The sequence below is a fragment of the Oryzias melastigma genome, linkage group LG7, assembly GCF_002922805.2.
Source record: "Oryzias melastigma strain HK-1 linkage group LG7, ASM292280v2, whole genome shotgun sequence".
NCBI lineage: Eukaryota > Metazoa > Chordata > Actinopteri > Beloniformes > Adrianichthyidae > Oryzias > Oryzias melastigma.
This window is the reverse complement of record NC_050518.1, coordinates 27,667,819-27,686,586: the sequence shown is the minus strand read 5'-3', so window position 1 is coordinate 27,686,586 and position 18,768 is coordinate 27,667,819. Positions and strand designations below refer to the sequence as shown.

The 18,768-nt window shown below is 38.8% G+C and overlaps 1 protein-coding gene across 3 annotated transcripts in view; it reads right to left on the bottom strand.

Moving 5' to 3' along the window:
- Positions 1-18,768, bottom strand: part of chchd6a (coiled-coil-helix-coiled-coil-helix domain containing 6a) — a 106,142-nt gene that overhangs the window by 17,317 nt on the left and 70,057 nt on the right. For 2 of the 3 annotated variants that reach the window (XM_024293649.2, XM_024293651.2), the window contains exon 8: positions 8,448-8,583. In XM_024293649.2, coding sequence (XP_024149417.1) covers positions 8,448-8,583 — 136 coding nt within the window. Of the gene's footprint in view, positions 1-7,514; positions 8,074-8,447; positions 8,584-18,768 lie in introns of those variants that run through there. The other variant, XM_024293652.2, reaches the window with a different exon arrangement.

Below are 18,768 nucleotides of genomic sequence, written 5' to 3'. Positions count from 1 at the left end.
AAAAAATCTAAAACACTTGCAGTCATATGAAAAAAATTCGGACACCCCTATTAAATAATCAGCGGCCCAAAAATTGTTAATATATCAATGTTCAATCTTATTTTGAAAAAATTCTAAAAAAGAAAGTGATTAAATAAAAATTGAACCAAAACTTTACAATTATTTTACTCATAGCAAAAAGATTTGAACAAAAGTTCCGATTTTAATGGAGGTTGAAGTATGGAGCTCCTGCCTCCTATTCGCTATTTTTGCTCCTTTGGCTGAAATCGCGTCATTAAGACACTTTTTTGTGGCGTCTACTAGTCCCTGAAATGTGTCTTAAATGGGAAGTGTCTGAACTTAGACATTAGCAGAAATTACATTCTTTTGAATTATATGTCATAGAACGCTTTAAATAGGTTTGTTATATCACTTGGATGATTCAGTAGTGTTGAGATCAATATTTAATATTATGTATCTGAATATGTGGGAAAATATACAGGCTTTTAGAGCATGTCCTAATTTTTCACATGACTGTATTCTTAGAACATAAACCTAAATGTTGTTTCCAAAATGACAATGAAAGCTAAAATAAAATAAAAGATTAAACCCACAATTACAGTAAAGATTTACATTTTTTGAGTCTTTTTTGAGTCAAGTTTTTCTGTAGTCAGAGGATGGAGCAAAATGATTCTAATGATAATTTCCTTTTTTTCTTGATCCTAGGAATTACCGAGACAAAAAAACTAAAAACTTGACTGTCCTGATTTATAGATCAATTTTAACGGTATACAAGTTATAACTTAACCTAAGAGATTATTGGGAATGTGTAAAAACAAGCTTTCAAATCTTTGCAAGTATCAAATAGTTAGAGGGAAGTCCAGACACAGATCAGTGTTTGCAGTTAGACGACCAAACAGCTCCAGCAGGACTTTTTTGTGCTTTTCCTGCTTGGTCAGCACTTCTGCCTCCAAAGATAAGCTGCTGCTGCTGCTGTAACTGTGGTGCTTGCAGGCTGTTTGGTTTAAGAGCAAAGCAGAGCAAATGTTGGTTTGGTCATTTTTTTTTTCTTTTTCGCTCATCTTTTCAAATCCAGGCTGTCCTGGTCTCAAAACATCACACTGACAGCAGCAAGAAATGTCTGTGTGAATAGTTATAAATCATAGAGACAAATACTAATTAACAAACAAAAGAGAAGATGTATTTTTGGCTCCGATGTTCCAGAAACTTTGCAGAAAAGTTTTGTTCTTTAAAATAACTTTAAGAAACGCTTCAGAGGTTTGTGTTTAATGTCCTTTAGAATAAATTAGAAAATAAGAAGAGTTGCTAATTAGGCCGACTTTAAAGAGCTGTGAGGACCTTTCTGGATTCCATTCGTGCATGATAGAAATTCTTAAAAAAGTTTAACTTTTTTTTCTACTTCAAAATGTAAAACTTTAGTTTCCAAACAGTGTGACACCTCCTGTGAGTCTGTGTAGTGAGGATGGGGGGTCAGCAGTTTCTCATTCTTTTTCATTAGTGTTGACTGCTGAGGGACCGACCGGCTGTCTTGTTCTGCCCTCCTCTTCATCCTCCGTCCATCTCCTGTCCGTCCGTCATGAATCTACATCGAGTTCCTCTGAATTTAACACTAAACTCAACTTATTTTTTCCATCCATCCCATCTGCATGTTTCTTTGGTGATGCTGAACACTCTTCACTTGTTACCTGTTCTTTAACATCTCCAACTCTTCTTCCTCATCATTTTTTCCTCCATCGTTTTTGTTTGATATTTTTTCATTTTTCGGATTCTTATTTCTCTTTTACATATTTGTAATATCCATTTGTAATAATGTTCATTCTATCCTCTATTCATTGCTATTATTGATCCCACTTAACCTAATTTCCAACTTCCACTGTGTCTAATTTTTATTTTGAGCTTTTAATTAATAGTTTCGTCTTAATGAATTATCTCCATTTGCTCTGATGCTCTTCAGCCTTCTTCTGTCCAATCACATGTTGCGATTTACCAAACTAGAAATATGAGCAGCTTAAACCAACGATATTGTCGGTTGTTTTCAAAGCATTCAATAGTCTTTACGATACATGTCTCTAAGAACAATGGCAACAGACAGCTTTTTATTTTGTCTTAGAAAATAGAAATATTGAAAACCACAAATAAGTTTTATAGAAAGTACATTTAAAAACGGGGATGCCTGGATGTTACAGGACTGGTGAAAATAAACTGATTAAGTTCCTCCAAATGGAGTTTTTTTACTCATAAGTTTGTCTTTTTCTGATTTTTCCTCCTCCTTCTTCTGTCTGTTCATCTGCCTGTATCTTCACTCTGATGAGCAGGTTTCACTTCCGGAACAAGAGAACCCTGAAACCTTCAGAGAAGCGTTTCCTCCATCTTCATACAGGAAGTGTTTTCACCTTTTTTTTTTTTTGCTGTTTACATTTTTTTAATAGATGTGTGGCACCAAATATATGTTTTTTCATCCTTAAAATTGGTCCTGTCTCTTCATTTTGACTGAAACTGATCCCAACATTGTAACCCGGTTGCTAAATGGCTGGAGAATGCAGCAGAGTGTGTGTGGTGTGCATTCGAAGTGTGCAGATGAATGAAGAGACTCCCACTGAGGGTCTGGACGGTGTGTATGCATCGCTTTAGCCCAGTCAGCCTGGGCTTCCCGGTGGATAATGACTGGAGGTTATTTGCCGCGTCTCTGCAGGCTCTGTGGGATCCTCCCCTCATTTGCCATCAAAAACACCAGCCGCTACAACATGCACACAAATGGATAGAGGCATAACTCAGCTGGGAGTCCGTGTGATATACGCGCTTGTGCACCGACCCGCTGCGCCACTGATCAAAACACAACCCAGTTGTCATTCTTTGCGAGTGACAACAAACACACAAACAGGGACAAATCACGGGCCATTAAGGTTTTCTTTAAACTTTTGAAAAGTTCAGGAATGGAAACTTGTTATTTTCTTCACACAACAGTTTAATCAGTTTTAATGAATAACAAAAAACAAGAGTCATTACTGTGTCAGTGTAGTTTGCTAAAAAAATTAGAGATGTTTACATTTTTTTTTTGTTATTATAGATGAATGAATTCTGATCACAAGCTAATGGTGCGTCAAATTTCAGTGTTAAGACAATGTAAGGACACAATCTGACGCGGCGCGATTTGGGGGTTGGCGCGGCAAGACATGGCATCAGATTTTACTTGTAAGGAGAACAGACAGAAGGTGTTCAAACAAGCATCTTGGAAGCGCTCTCTGCCAAAACCTTCCTTTTATTTAGTTCAGGGCGTTCCCTAATTACATGAGGTCTACCACTCTGAAGGCAGGGGGAGCAAACAGCTGGAGACCGGAATTTACTGTCACTGACATAAACTTCTCTATCTTCCAGTACAAGAGGGTTGATGACGGTCTCTTCAAGTTCCTGCGTTTATCAGCTTCTCACAGCCCTCAGCTGGGGCTCGGTTCCTGTTCCTCTATATGGAGCTGTACATGATGTCAAGCAGTTAAGATAAGAAGATTACAGATAGAGAAGTTAAAATCACTCAAAGCAAATGTCTAATAAATGTACATACAACTCCATCGATTTCCTCCTGTTTATCACATATTTGTTCAAATTCATGAAATCACTTAGAGAAACATGTGATAAATGTATTTACAACTCCATCATGAAGACAGGATACACTCTGGACAAGCCACGAGCTTGTCACAAAGCTGCTGGAGCTCGAGAGATCACTCCCATGAGGCTAGCTAGCCGCCTTGTAGACAGCATGGCGAGCGCTGCCACCCAGGGTCCAGCAGAGCAAGCGAATTGTGCCGCGGCCCAGGCTGCTGGTCCCTCGGAAGCGGACTCGCTATCCTTTCCATGACAAATGTGGACAGGATTTTATGTCTACCACGGACAGCAGTGAAGATTAAATTTATAATGTGAACATGTCTAGGATAGCACAAAGGTTACAGTCCAGCAGAACTGAAAAACACCATCTCAGTGTTTTTAAAATCTGTACGTGCATAAAATGTTTAGCACCTGCTCGATTTTGTCCATCTGTGCTTAAGATAACATAAAAAATGTTTAAAACTTTTAATAAGCAAAACTTTCTTTTATATTTTAATGTTTTAAATGTATATTTTAAATTCCAATCTATCACGCCCAAATGTTATTGGGGAGTCTTTTACATTAATGACAAATTGTCAATGTGAATGGAAATGTATTAAAAATAACAGTTTTTTATTACCCCCATTTTTTTTTTATTCAGAGTGGGACTTTAAGTGGGTTTGAAAATTGGTGAATATTTTTTTTGTTACAGTATTTGGTGATCACTTGTTATCTGCAGATAATACCAATATGAAATCACACACAAAACTGTACATTTAGAACATTTTTTTTAAATTAGTGCCGTCAATCGATCAAAAAAATAATCAGAATAATCACACTTTTGTGTTGTGATTAAGGCTGTCAGATTTGTCGCGTTTAAAAACGCGTTAATCTGACATGTGCTTGACGCCGACAATTTTTTTGACGCATTAATCGCAGATTTTCTCATATGTGCCTTTCCACACCGCGCAGGCGTCCCTCATCGCCCTCTAACTCACCGGCTGCTCTCACTAGATCACGGGCGGGTCTCCAACCACCAAGATGCTAGCTAGAACTGGCCGGCGCTAGGACCTGGACAGTTCCTGCACCCTAACCCGGCTCCGGTTCGCGTCCGGTACCACGTCTGGTGGTACCTGCTCGTGCCCGGCGCCGCGTCCCGAGAGCTGCGGACCCCCAACGTTCCGAACAGCAAGCGCACCGGGGGACGTTTTAAATGTTCTGGAGGTTTAAGCGTGATCCAGCCCCAGTATAGCGGTCTGTCTGCCGGCATATTCATCCGTGAGCTCCGCTGGACACGTCTCTGCATCGAGCTGCAGCCAGAGAACGCGGGGGCAGTAACAGACTATCAAACTATCCACAGAGTATCCCGCTTTTCTCAGTCTTTAATGTTTTAAAAAACAAAAGTTAATTGGAAATGATAAATCTCTATTTAATTTATTACGGTAGTTCAACAAAGGAGAATAAGATTTGGCCCTGACAAAAAATAAACATGAAAGTATTACGGAAATTTTATTTTTGATGTTTTTTATTTTATTTTACTGAACGTTGATTGAAGTTTTGAATTTAAAATGCCCTTCACTTGCACTTGGGCTTTTGTTAGGGATTTTATGTTACAGTCTTTTATTGTTAAGAAAGTTTATCTCAATACAATGTTACAAAATAAAGTATTTCTGATAAAAACTATTCATTTTGCCATTCTTGTTTTCATAATTGATGTAGAACTGCTAAATTCCACAAAGCACACATTTTTCCCTTAAAAAAAAGGCCACATATTAATTTGGGATTAATTGTGAGTTAACTCTGGACAATACGATTAATTGCGATTAAACAGCTCTAGTTGTGATTAATCACTATATTAATCATTTTTTATTAGATAAATTGTATACGACAATAAGTGGCTTTTGAACAATAAGAATGCCAGAGGAAAACTTTACCTCAAATTTTATTGTATAAAAATTCTTAAATGTATAAAATGTTAAGTCAGAAGTGTAAATTGTGAGCACATCAACAGTAAGATAAGCAGAACTGTGAAGACTATGTCTGCAGTATAACTTTAAGAAAACAAAGATGCTGACCTACAGCCATAAGAAACAAACCTGCACCTGCATATATATATATATATATATATATATATATATATATATATATATATATATATATATATATATATATATATATATATATATAGTACTGTGTTTTAACTTGTTAAATACTTGCTGCAGTGTTCTGGACTGGCTGAACCCAGTTTGGTGTCATAGGGTTGCTGGAGCCTATCCCAGGTGGTTGGGCAAAGGCAGAATCTACCCTGGACAGGACAGGACAGGACATGCTGTCAATCTGTCACAGAACATTTTTCAAGAATATTTTACCATGTGCTAAAAAAAACAACAACAAAAAAAAAACATACATTTCCAGATGTTCTGAATTTTGTCAAACAGAACTTAAATGTTTTGTTTTCTCAGATCAGATGATGAACTAAACTGAATAATTTAGTGAAACTCGGTAACTGAGTGAAAAACATGAAGTTGAACAAACCAATTTGCAGAATAAAATGTTATCAATGTTTTCTGTCCTGTAGTGCATCTAATTGCTTCAGAAAGAAACTTCTATTTAATTTATTGACTTGAACTAAACTAACAGCAACGACAAGAAATGCAGGAAAAAAGTATTTAAAAGTTGTAAAGTAATACTCCCGGAGTCATCCGTGTGAGTTAAAGCAGGGATCAGTGCATCAAACTCTTCACACAGCAACATGTCATAATTCATACATCGTAGACTTTTAAAGATGCTTTTCAAAAAGTTTTCTTCGCTCCTCATTAAATCACAGAATAAAATGAGCAGGAAACGTACATGGAAACACACACCATTCCAGCGCTGTATGTTTTCATATTTATACCGACATAAGAAGATAAACACCGCCTGTGGTACAGATGATACTGAAAGAAGACACGATTAGTGCAACAGCAGAGGAATCCTTGTTCAGCAAGCTGATTATCGCTCTCTGTATTGTTGTATTCCAAGGATAAGCCTCAGTGCCCCTCAGCAACGCAGAGATGTGAGCTGAGACCAGCATGAGGCGCAGCGATACGTTGTTTGGCTGCGTGATCAGCAACTATACCTTCAAATGCCTTCACATTCTGTGGAGCCACAGGCTCTCTGTCCTCCGGCTCGCCTTCCTCCTCCTCCTGCTGCACTTTTCTCTAACTTTCTGTGAATTCCTAACTAGCGAGTGATGAACAAAGTACAGAAACTGGCTTTTTTTGGTTGAATAATACAACAGTGAGGCCAACTGAGAGTTCTGGCATACTGGAAAGGAAGGTACAAAGGCTGCTTTTTACAGAGTGCATACGTAACTATTAAATCGTCTGTTCTTCCTCTGGAAAAAGTTTAGACCTCTTTTTTAACTTAAGCAGACTGCTTGAACCTAAAATGTTAATAAAAAAGTAATAAACAACTTTTCAATGTTTGGTTGCTTTCCTGCAGTTGACTTTCTGCCCTACAACATGCTTTTTTCACCATTTATGCATGCCAGATATCTAAAGCCTTTCTCTGTCCTGTCCAAGCTTCTAAAGTTGAAAAATAAAACAAAGAAAAGCTAAGATGTTTCTGGATGGGGTGTGAAATCCTGCTTGGAGAAATCTGTGGTTGCATTGCCGCTTCAAGTGGGGAAATAATAGTAAGTAAGGAAGTAAGGAAGTATTTTTTATTTATATAGCACCTTTCGCAGACAAAAGTCACAAGGTGCTTCACAAGTTAAAAGCATAAAAACAAATAGTAACTTGACAATGCAGCGAAACTCGCTGAGTTTGAACTTTGGTTCAGTTGCAGCTGATTCATGATGATCTAATAACACAACAGGAGACAGACAACAGACTCGTACAAAAGATATGCCCACTTATGACAAACCCAGAGAATTGTAAAAACGACCCACAAAAGATTCATTAGGGCTATATTTCTTTAATGTCACAGAATTTGTATTAAACAAACTTTGAAAATTCTGAGTGTAATCTGAGCTAAAGATGATCTGGGAATCACATAAATATCAAGAAACTCTTTCAAATAAATGTTTTGTGCTTTTGTGTTCACCCAGTTACTGTTGAATTCAGTCGGTTACCAGCACCATATATTGTTTTAAATACATTTAAAGTAACATTTTCAAACACCTACGACTATTGGCGCTTTTTAAAAAATAAATTAATTGGTTTTAGATTGTTTTTTAAGAAAAGGAGAAATCCTACAGCTCCACACTAAAACATCAAGAAACACCAACAAACTTTTTTAGACATTTATGCAACTTCTTCGAGAAATGACCTTTGCTTTTTGTCACCAACCACCACCGACAGTACAGAAAAATACATTCTTTTTTTTCTGTCATTGCTTTTTGAGTTTTTCCTGCATCTACTCTGTATCTTCTCCTCTGTTCTTTACATTTGCTAATCCTGGTGAAATTCAAGAAGAGTTTTGCCACCTCTGCACCTTTCTCCTAAAGCTGAACTGGAACACAGAGACAAATGTTCGGCAAGCCTCTGGTTGCTTGACAGCTGAGTTTTGTCAGTGATTGATAGATAATCATCGAAAGGTGTATTCATTATTATAATTAGATCAAAAAAGTATAGGACATAGTTTTAGGGCCCACTGTTTGATTATAACCCATCTTTATCTGTTTGCAAAGGCTGAGAAGAAAATGATTTCTATGAAAGTTTATTTTTTTAAATGGAATTCTGGGAATGAAAACAGGTTTCCCTGATATTCTAATGTTTGGAAAGGCTCTGTAAAAGAATTGGGACAACATGAACTCTCACATTAATTTCAATGGTAGAAACTTGATTGTTTCTCATTTTTGTTACAGAAAAAGTGAAATCTCTCACCTTCTTGGCAGCGTTTATACATTGCATGTATTCTTTGGCCAGGTCTGAGCACTTTAGGGTCTGGTCTCTGTTGTCTCTGTAACAGGATAGAATCTGAGCCTGCAGGCCAGAACACACTGGAGCCGTACTGCAAGACCTGCAGAAAAGACAAAAACAAACAGAAATGAAACTCCGCTGAGGCAAGGCAAGTGCAAGTTTATTTGTATAGCACATTTCATGTACAGAGACAATTCACAGTGCTTTACATAAAACATAAAAAGAAACAATCAAAAGAAATAGTAAAAATGTCATTCATCATCATTCAAATCATTAAAATAAAATTAAAAGAAAGTAAAAAGATTTTAATTTAAAACAAGCATAGATAAACAGTGCGGACGTAAACTTTTGAATACATATTAATCAAATGCAGCTGAGAACAGGTGAGTCTTTAACCTGGATTTAAATACACTGAGTGTTTCAGCAGATCTAAGGTTTTCTGGAAGTCTGTTCCAGATCTGTGGTGCATAGAAGCTGAATGCAGCTTCTCCATGTTTAGTTCTGACTCTAGGAACTGATAAAAGACCGGATCCTGATGACCGGAGAGGTCTGGCTGGTACATACTGGGTCAGGAGGTCAGTCATGTATTTTGGTGCTAAACCATTCAAAGCTTTATAAACCAGTAACAGAACTTTAAAGTCTATCCTCTGACAGACAGGTAACCAGTGTAAAGACCTCAGAACTGGACTGATGTGGTCTACTTTCTTGGTCCTTGTGAGAACCCGAGCAGCAGAGTTCTGAATAAGCTGCAGTTTCCTGATGGATTTTTTTGGTAGTCCTGTAAAAACACTGTTACAGTAATCAAGTCGACTAAAGATGAAAGCATGCACTAGTTTCTCCAGGTCCTGCTTAGACATCAGATCTTTAATCCTTGAGATATTTTTGAGATGATAATAGGCTGATTTAGTGACTGCCTTAATGTGTTTATCAAAATTTAGGTCTGTGTCTATCACTACACCCAAGTTTCTGGCCTGGTTGGTAGTTTTTAGTTGAATAGATTGAAGCTCTGTAGTGACGTCTAACCTTTTTTCTTTAGCCCCAAAGACAATAACCTCAGTTTTGTTTTTGTTTAATTGAAGTAAGTTGTGACACATCCAGTCATTAATGTCCTCAATGCATTTACCAAGAGCCTGTACAGGGCCTCGGTCTCCTGGTGCCAGTCTAATATATATTAGAGAAAAGAACATATTTATCCACCCATTGCCTCGTTGAAAGTGTAAATTCAGATTAAAAATTAAAATCTTCATGGAAGAAAAATGAGCATCATTCAAACATTACAGAGGAAATGTAAAATCAGAGCAGTATTGATCAATCTTAATTCTTTGACCAACAGCAACAGTAAATGTCTAAAATATATTCAAATGGGAATTTACCAAGAAAGGAAGAATTAAAAACAAAATGAAGGTTTTCAGAAAAAAGCTTCAAAGAAATTCAAATTCTGCAGCTCATTAAAACTTCTAAAGGTGCATTCACACAGAACGCGATTCTGGCAGAGGCGGCCAGTTTCAGTGTTAAGTCAATGGTACAGGCGCGTTCTGAGACGAATTGAAGCCCTGGCGTGGAAGTCTGCCAGCTGCGCAATTTGAGCAACAAGGCGCGAATCAGGCGGCGTAGTCAAAACGTGGTTTGACAGGTCGCTTTGTCGCATCAACCAATCAGGAACTCAGATTTGGACACGTGACATTTTTAGTGACTTGATCAGCGGGAAAATACTAATCTAATACAAACAATTTTGTTCAGTCGCACCGCAGTGGTTCTCTGGCTGCAGCCAGCCTCCTGGACTTCAGCGGAACTCACTTAATACACCAGCAGACAGTCAGCATGCTTGGGTCTTCTGAACTGGGATATTTTACTTATTTTCCTCGAGACAGTGATAAAACAGGATACCCTATTTCCCCCCACCTCTCAGGCTATTCCAGGACAACCTTCAAACTCAGCCACAGAGACAAAGAAACACAGTGGAAGTGGCTGTCATCCAGACACACCCCCAGAGTGAGATGGAAGCAACAGTCCCAGGGGGCGTGTAGAGCAGAATTTCAGACTTCTACATGTATTTGCATAGACTTTTCTTTGGGGTGGCTGCTGGAATGCGCACCGACGCAGTCAGTGTGTGAGCACCTCAACATTCACAGACACCCACACGCAGCACAGCCTCATGCTCAGGATCATATTTTTGACAGGCAGGGAGCACTGGGGGGTTAAAGAGGGGCGGGGCACCGGTTTGCAGCTCAGAGGTTGAGGAGCTCTAATTTTTTAGGAGCAGACAGCACGTCGAAAAACCTTATTCCTCAACATCATATGTGGCTCCCATTCATTCTAAGTGAGATATCCACAGACAGAGCTGGTAGCTCCTCCCAGGAACACATTTTTTGAAATGCGGCGAGCAGCGAATTTGCCGCGCGGTGAAAGAGGGGCGAGACACGCAAATTTGTAACGTGAATCATGTTCGGTGTGAAAGCACCTCAAGGCTTTGTACCAAATACCACGTTTTATACCTGTATTGATCCTATAGACCTCAAACTTTAATCTGTGTTTGATTGTTGCAAATAGTGTTAAACAAAGAAAGGAAAGCTCATCCTTTGTCTTCTTGTTAGGATGTGTGACACTAAACTCCAGAACAGTTAAAGCTCTGAACTCAAACAACGCACAGGGATCCATTAATTCATAATTTTATGATGATATCAATAAATGAAGATCAAAATGCATTTCTAAGTATAACTTTATTCAAATTGTTGTGAATCAGCAGCAGATGAGAAAATGGCGTTTGAAAAAGATCTTCTTTGTGATGTAGAAAATACGATGGGCGGACCACAAGCTCCGCCCTATTCTGATGAATCCACTTGTAGACAAATAGATCCACAAACGTCTGGATCTAAACTGAACAACTCTGAATAACTAATGGCTGGATAACTCTGATATTTCTCATCATTTTTGTTTGCACCAAAAATGTTGGGTTGGGGGTGTGAGGGACTATAAGCTAGCAGGAAAGACTATGAACTAAGAGCTCTCAGCAATAAGGAGGGGGCAGGGGGCGGAGTTTCTCAGCAACAACAGTTCCGCCCACAATTCAGAGGCGAATTTCTAATGAGCTGCTGATCTACAAAAAAACTGTCCTAGAAAACCATACAGAACATCTATGATGATTTCACCCAAAAATGGGGACATGTTCTTTTTGGTTTTCTTACTAAAGTCGACAAAAATATATTTTATTTAATAAATATTATTATCCTCCTTACAAAATGTTCTAATCACAGATCTAAATCCATGCACAGTAAACCTGTTTCCCTGTTTTACTGAAAGAAATTGGATAATATGCTTTGACTATTTCCAGAAGCTCCCATTCTAAAGAAAACTTATCTTATGATGTCTTTGTAAAATGTAACATCTTTCTGTAATTGTATTTGCAATCCCCTGGTATGTTATATTTCTTTTTTGTTAAGTTCTGAAAAAAAAAAGTCTAAAAAAATACAATTTTGACAAAAAATTGCATAATTTTAAGTAAAAAACGAATGGGAACACTTTGAAAATAAATTAAAAAAATTATGTGGGTGGGACTTTAAACCTTTAAATTGATGTTATGAACCAGATTAATGCAACGATATTTGCTTCTTACTTTCAAGCAATCAAGCTCCATTCAATGTGATTCAATGTGCCATTTGTGTACTGTATATAAATGCAAATATGTCTAATTATGACTAGGATTAATTACATTATGAATAAGATTATTTTATGTTATTTTCCAATTAATTTATGAACCAATATCTCAAATCGGTTGGCTATATCTAAGAACATTTATTTGTATTGTCCTTGTTTCTTATTTTTCTTAGTTGCTGAAATCAATAATCAACCAACCAACTAATGAATTCTAAACCTGTTAAAGTCTGGACTTTTGTTGTCAAGATGGTGACCATTACAATTTTCTTAAAAAGAAAGAAAAAAATGGTGAAAGAAATCAAGCCTGATCGTTCAAAAGAATTTTGAAACTTTTTTTTTTTTTTACAGTTCACATATTTGCAAGATTTTACTTCAAAATTTACTAGAGATGTCCATCTGTCCATGGAAACAATAAAGCAGCAGATACTATTTTTGGAGTCTTGGCATGCGTTTCTTTGTCACATCTTCCACACAAAAGAAAAACTTTTCTAAACATGCTTTTTTTTTTAAGAAACTATTCTTGTTAGAATAATTAAGCGTATGAAGGTAACATTCTCGTCTGCACAGATGGGAACCTGTTCAACAACAAATGCAGTGCCTGCTACGTGTTTCATTGCAAATTGTACAATTAGAGCCCAATCACACTTAATTGAGTGGGTTGGATCATTCTGATGAAATACAGTGAGAAGGTGAGCTTTGAGAGATTAAATTAGCCATTCTTGATGTGATATGTGGGCTCTACTATAATTTATTTCTGCCTGTCTATCTCTCTTAAGTTAACTATGACTCGCTTGCTTCCTGGGTGCCGTGCTGTTATGAATTCTGAAAAACTGAAGCAGAGAAGAGGAAGTATAACCTCACACATGTACAGACATGTGTGTGCTAAACTAAGAAAACCACACCGTGTGCGTGCACCAAACTGCCTCTGCATCCACACTTTATTATGAGGACCATTTAACACCAGATTTAATTGAAAGCCAAATGAAAGGCTCATTTTGCTTTTGACCATCCTGGATGGCTGACCCGATCATTTCAATTACAGCATATCCACCCAGGTGTACACTCTTTATTATCAATGTGAGCATCATGAACTCAATGACTCAGTTTATCTCGGTGTGAGTGATCAGGGTTAAAAAGGAAAATTAACTGGGATGAAGAGAAAAGACTTGATAGAAGGAAGGAAATATCCTGAAAGGGATGGTAGATGAAAACTCCTTTGTTTTTCCTCTGAATGATTCATGTGCCAACATAAAAGAAATCTAAACAAAAAGGGGAAAATGGGGCTAGTCCTTTAGTCTTCTTAATTACATTAAACAAAAAAAAAAGAAAAGAAAACATGTTTTTTAATTGTTTTAATTATTTATCTAGAAATAAAAAGGCAAAACACACCTGAATAGTCTTAGTAACCCACTGAGGGAGAACAAATCTTGAATTATTCTTCAAAGATCCTTTTTCTTTTCGGCAGAGCAATAAACAGCTTCTTCTTTGACATTTGAGCTTGTGGTCAACACATTGACCCTTCTTTGTCATGGTCCACATGGTTCTGCTCATAGGGTCTCTAGGCCCTGGAAGAGCCAGCCAGGAGGAAAAATGACCACCTTCAAGTTTGTATCCCTAACCCTCTTGGTGAGAAGTAATGGACTGACCTTTTGAGGATGGTAAAAGGTTCTGCTTCTAGAAAGGTTTGGAGTATTTCTGGGTTTTTCTCTCATGTTTGTCAGAGTGAGCTGAGAGGCAAACTAACATTTTTACAAGCTGATCCATCTGAGCTGTAAGCAGATACAAAGTTCCTCACAGTTTGTATCTCAGAAGGGTTTCCAGGTTGACACTCAAGAGATCAAGTGAGAAAATGATGTTCCATGGCTTACATGGACAGAACTCCCTGAAGAACTAGAAGAGGATGTTTGTGACTCACATGTTGATGCTCGGCCCTGGGTAGATGCTGGGACAAAATGGATGGAATGATGGAGGGAAATGTATGAGGTAAGATAACGGTCTATAAGAAACGTATTCATAAAGACAAAGTTGTGCATAAATTAACGCTCTGTGGGCAACTTTGCAGAAAAATATGAATACAACATTTACTTTTGCGTTGGACATAAAGGCATTTTGACGCTAAATTTCGTGATGCTGAACGTCGTGACGTCATTTCCGCGTGAGCGTAACCCAGTGCTTGACCGTTGCTTCTGCGGTTCCTGTTATTCGACTGCCTGATTTGCTCATATCTAACTTGGTGTTTTCCAGTCTAGCATTAAAACAATTATAAGTAGCATCTTTAGCCTTCAAGTGAGTAAACTACTGTGTTAACCCTCTTTTCTGCTCCATGTGCCATATGTTCAGCGAGGACCCTGCCTCCTTTAGTGGGGATAGTGGTAGATGTGTCAAGTGTAGTCTTATTTTAGACTTGGAGGCCAGGCTAGAGCTGTTAGAGGTGTGGAAGCTAAGTCAGCTAGCCAGGTCGTTATCTGTACCACGGGTCGCGCTGCCAGAGCTAACGCAGCTAGCATCCCAGAACCCCTCCAGCAGTCGGGGAACAGCCAGGATGGGAAGGAGGCATAGTGCAAAACTTAAGGCACCTAAAGCTTCTCGTGTGTAATAGGTTCTCTCCCCTCAGCGACACACCCGCTGAACTGAAAACTTGTGAAGAAGTTAGACACGTGAAGCTCTCAGCGGCTACAGTTAAGTGTTATCCGGGGGCAGAGTTGGTGTCATCGAAGGAAACCTCAGGATGTTAGCCCAGAGTAAGTCCAGGTTCTGTCAAGTCCTTATTCAAGTAGGCGGGAACGACGCCTGATGGAGACAATCAGAGATTCTCAAATTGAACGCAGAATCGGTGTGTAAACTTGCTAAATCGATGTCAGACAGTCATTTTCTCTGGTCCTCTGCCAAACCTAGTACATGATTAATTGTACAGCCACTTTTATCATTTAACCGCTGGTTAGCTAGATGGTGCCCAGAAAATGGTATTGGTTTTGTGAACAAATGGAGCGCGTTTTGGGGAAAGCCCGGTCTCATGCAGAGAGATGGCATCCATCCTACTTTGGCGGCGCCTCTCTTTTTTCTAGGAGCATTTGTGCTCCCTTTAGCCGTGCAACCTGACAATCCAGAGATGAGACCTGGGCACAGAGCAGCAGTTTACAACTCTCCTCCGAGCGGCCTTCAGCGCTGCTGCTAACCCCAAACAGGGCTAGCCCAGCAGTTCATACCTTTAGCTTATGCACTGAAAGACAGGTGAGAGGAGTGAGAAACAGAAACCTAAAAGTATTAGCTGCTGGTACTCCCAATAACAAGCAAAATGATGATGTAATTAAAGTGGGCTGCTAAACATTAGAAGCATTTCCTCAAAGTCCCTATAAGTCTGTGACGAAGAAGCGTCACAGGTTGCAGGACAGTGCCTGAAGATTTAAATTGCTTATTTTTTTTCTATCCTGTCATTTCTCAGTCAATTAGTTTATAGTTTACACCAGCCACATGCATACATTCAGGCACACAAATCATTCACTTTCACCACAGCCACAATTTGTTTAACTCTAAGGGTGCACACTTAGTTTTAAATAGAATCTTACTTACCATCCAGGCTTCCTACCACAAACATTCTAACCAGAGCATTGTACACATCATCATACATATAGGAAACAGGAAGTGATGTCACCTGTCAGAATTGTAAGGTTTTTTCTCTCTTTTCTTCTGTCATAATGCTTTTGGTTTTAAACATGTTTCTGTTAAAACCGTGATTAATTATTTCTTCATTTTAGGTTATGTTTTCTCCAGGCATAAGGCTGAATTTTCAGTTGAAGAAAAGTTTGGTTAATTGGCCTGTGGGAGGGGCTAAGCCTTTATAAGGGGAGAACTTCTCAGTTTGAGGGAGAGAAGTCATGGTTGCAGTGGTGGCAACAAGCTCTCCCATACAGTATTGTGAACTCTGTTTTTCTTTGTTGGGAATAATAAAATCCCGTTATCTATTTAAGACCTTGGTCATCTTATGTCTGAGAATTTCTTTGCTCGCTACAAGAAGAACCCTGCCACAAAGTCAATGAATTGATAAATGATAAGAAACTTAGCCTGCTAGCTCTAACAGAAACTTGGCTACAACAGGATGACTATGTTTGGCTGAATGAAGCAACTTCCCCCCAGATATAATAACTATCAGAAATCCAGGATTTCTGGGAAAGGAGGTGGGTTGGCGGTAATTTCACACTCAGGCTTACTTCTTAACACTAAAGCCCAACACATTATAATTCCTTTGAAAACACTGTCTATAAATCACACAAGCAGAAATACCCAAAAATCAGTTCTATTCATAATTGTTTACCGTCCTGCAGGCTCGAATTCAGATTTTTTAAAATACTTTTCTGACTTTCTGTCGACTGTTGTTTCAGATTCTGATAAAATCATAATAGCAGGGTTTTTTTATTTTCATTTGGATGACTCTAGTGACCATCTTGGCAATACGTATGCAGCTTTATTAGAAAATGTTGGTTTCAAATAAAATGTAAATGAACCCACGCACTGTCACACGCACACCCTGGACTTTGTTTTAACTCATGGTATAGAGATTAGCCAGCTGATTGTCTTTCCTCATAACACCATACTTTAAGATGACTTTTTTATTTACCTATTAGTTTATATTAGAAAATGCTACTGCTCCAAAAGAGCTTAGAAGAACATTATCTGACCAATCTGTGTCTGAATTTAAACTCACAGTTCATCCAATTTTTAGAAACATTTTGAGCAAATACTCTCACACTACTTTAAGTCCCATAGAAAATGATAAGTTTGTTAATGATACTATACAAACCCTCAGAGGAACACTTGATGTTGTTGCCCCTCTGAAACTCAAGCTTGTTAGACAAAATAGTGTAGCACCGTGGTTTAACGCTGAAACACGTTCCCTAAAAAAAATAACCCGTAAGTTAGAAAGATAATCCAGCTCTGAACATTCTCTGAGTGCTTGGAAATGTAGCCTCTTAAGTTATAAAAAATCTCTGCGGAAAGTCAGAACTCAATACTATTCAGCTTCAATAGCAGAGAATGCAAATAATCCAAGATTTCTCTTTAGTACCATAGCCAGGCTGACTAACAGCCACAACTCAGTAGAATCACATATTCCTGCTACTATCAGCTCTGAAGACTTCTTTACATTTTTTTATAGTAAAATCTCAAATATTAGACACAGATTGAACATGTTTATGCCCACTATCAGCCCAAAGCAGGCAGAAGTCGTAGAAATAAAGGCATCCATAGAAACGCCTGTAACATTAGACTGCTTTACTGCTCTGGACCAAGCAGAAATAGCATCAGTTATTACGTCTTCTAAAACCTCCACTTGTCTCTTAGACCCAATCCCCACTAAACTTTTTAAAGAAATCTTCCCCCTTATTAGTGAATCCATATTAACTATAATAAATACCTCTCTAGAAACTGGTTACGTGCCTCAGTCGTTTAAATATGCGGTTGTTAAACCTCTTTTGAAAAAGCCCAGCCTGGATCCTGATATTCTGGCCAACTATAAACCAATATCTAATCTCCCATTTATTTCTAAAATCCTAGAAAGAGTTGTAGATAAGCAGCTACAGTGCCACCTTCATGATAACAGTCACTTTGAAGATTTTCAGTCAGGGTTCAGACCTCACCATAGCACTGAAACTGCACTGGTCAGGGTTACTAATGACTTGTTATTGGCATCAGAAAAGGGACTAATCTCTATTCTGGTCCTGTTAGACCTCAGCGCAGTCTTTGCAACCATCGACCACAGCATCTTACTCCAGAGACTAGAGCATTCTGTTACAACTCAGAGCTGTGTCACATACAGAAGTACGCCGATGACACAGCCATTGTTGGATGCATCAGGGAGGACATAGAGGAGGAGTATCGGAGACTGGTGCCACACAAACCACCCACACAAACCACCTCCAGCTCAACACCTCCAGGACAAAAGAACTAGTCATTGACTTTGGAAGATCCAGACCAAGACCAGGACCAGTCCTGTTAGAGGGAGCAGAGGTGGAGACTGTGGACTCCTATAAATACCTTGGTCTGTGGCTGGACAATAAACTGGACTGGACAACACACACCAGACACCTGGACAGGAAGACCCAGAGCAGGATTTACTTCCTCAAGAGACTGCGGTCTTTCAACATCTGTAGCAAACTACTGGGGATGCTTTACCAGTCTGTGGTTGCCAGTGTCTCTTTTACACTGTGGTGTGCTGTGGGGGGCAGCATATCCAAGAAGGACACTTCCAGACTGGACAAACTGATCAGGCGGGCCGGCTCTGTGGTCGGCAAGAGGCTGGACTCTCTGGTGACGGTTGCTGAAAGGAGGACTCTGGACAAACTGCTGGACATCATGGACAATGTCACCCACCCTCTGGATACCGTCATCACCAGCCAGAGGAGCCTGTTCAGTGAGAGACTGCTCATACCTAAATGCAGGACCAATAGACTCAGGAACTCTTTTGTGCACCACGCTGTCACACTCTACAATGCTTCACTGGGGGGGAGGAGATAGTAGAGGTGGACTGGAAACAAATCCATTCAGCAACTCATTCATCCACTCATGTGCAATAAATGTATAAGTGCAATAATTAACACTATGTAATAACCTACATGAGCAATAACTCAATCACACA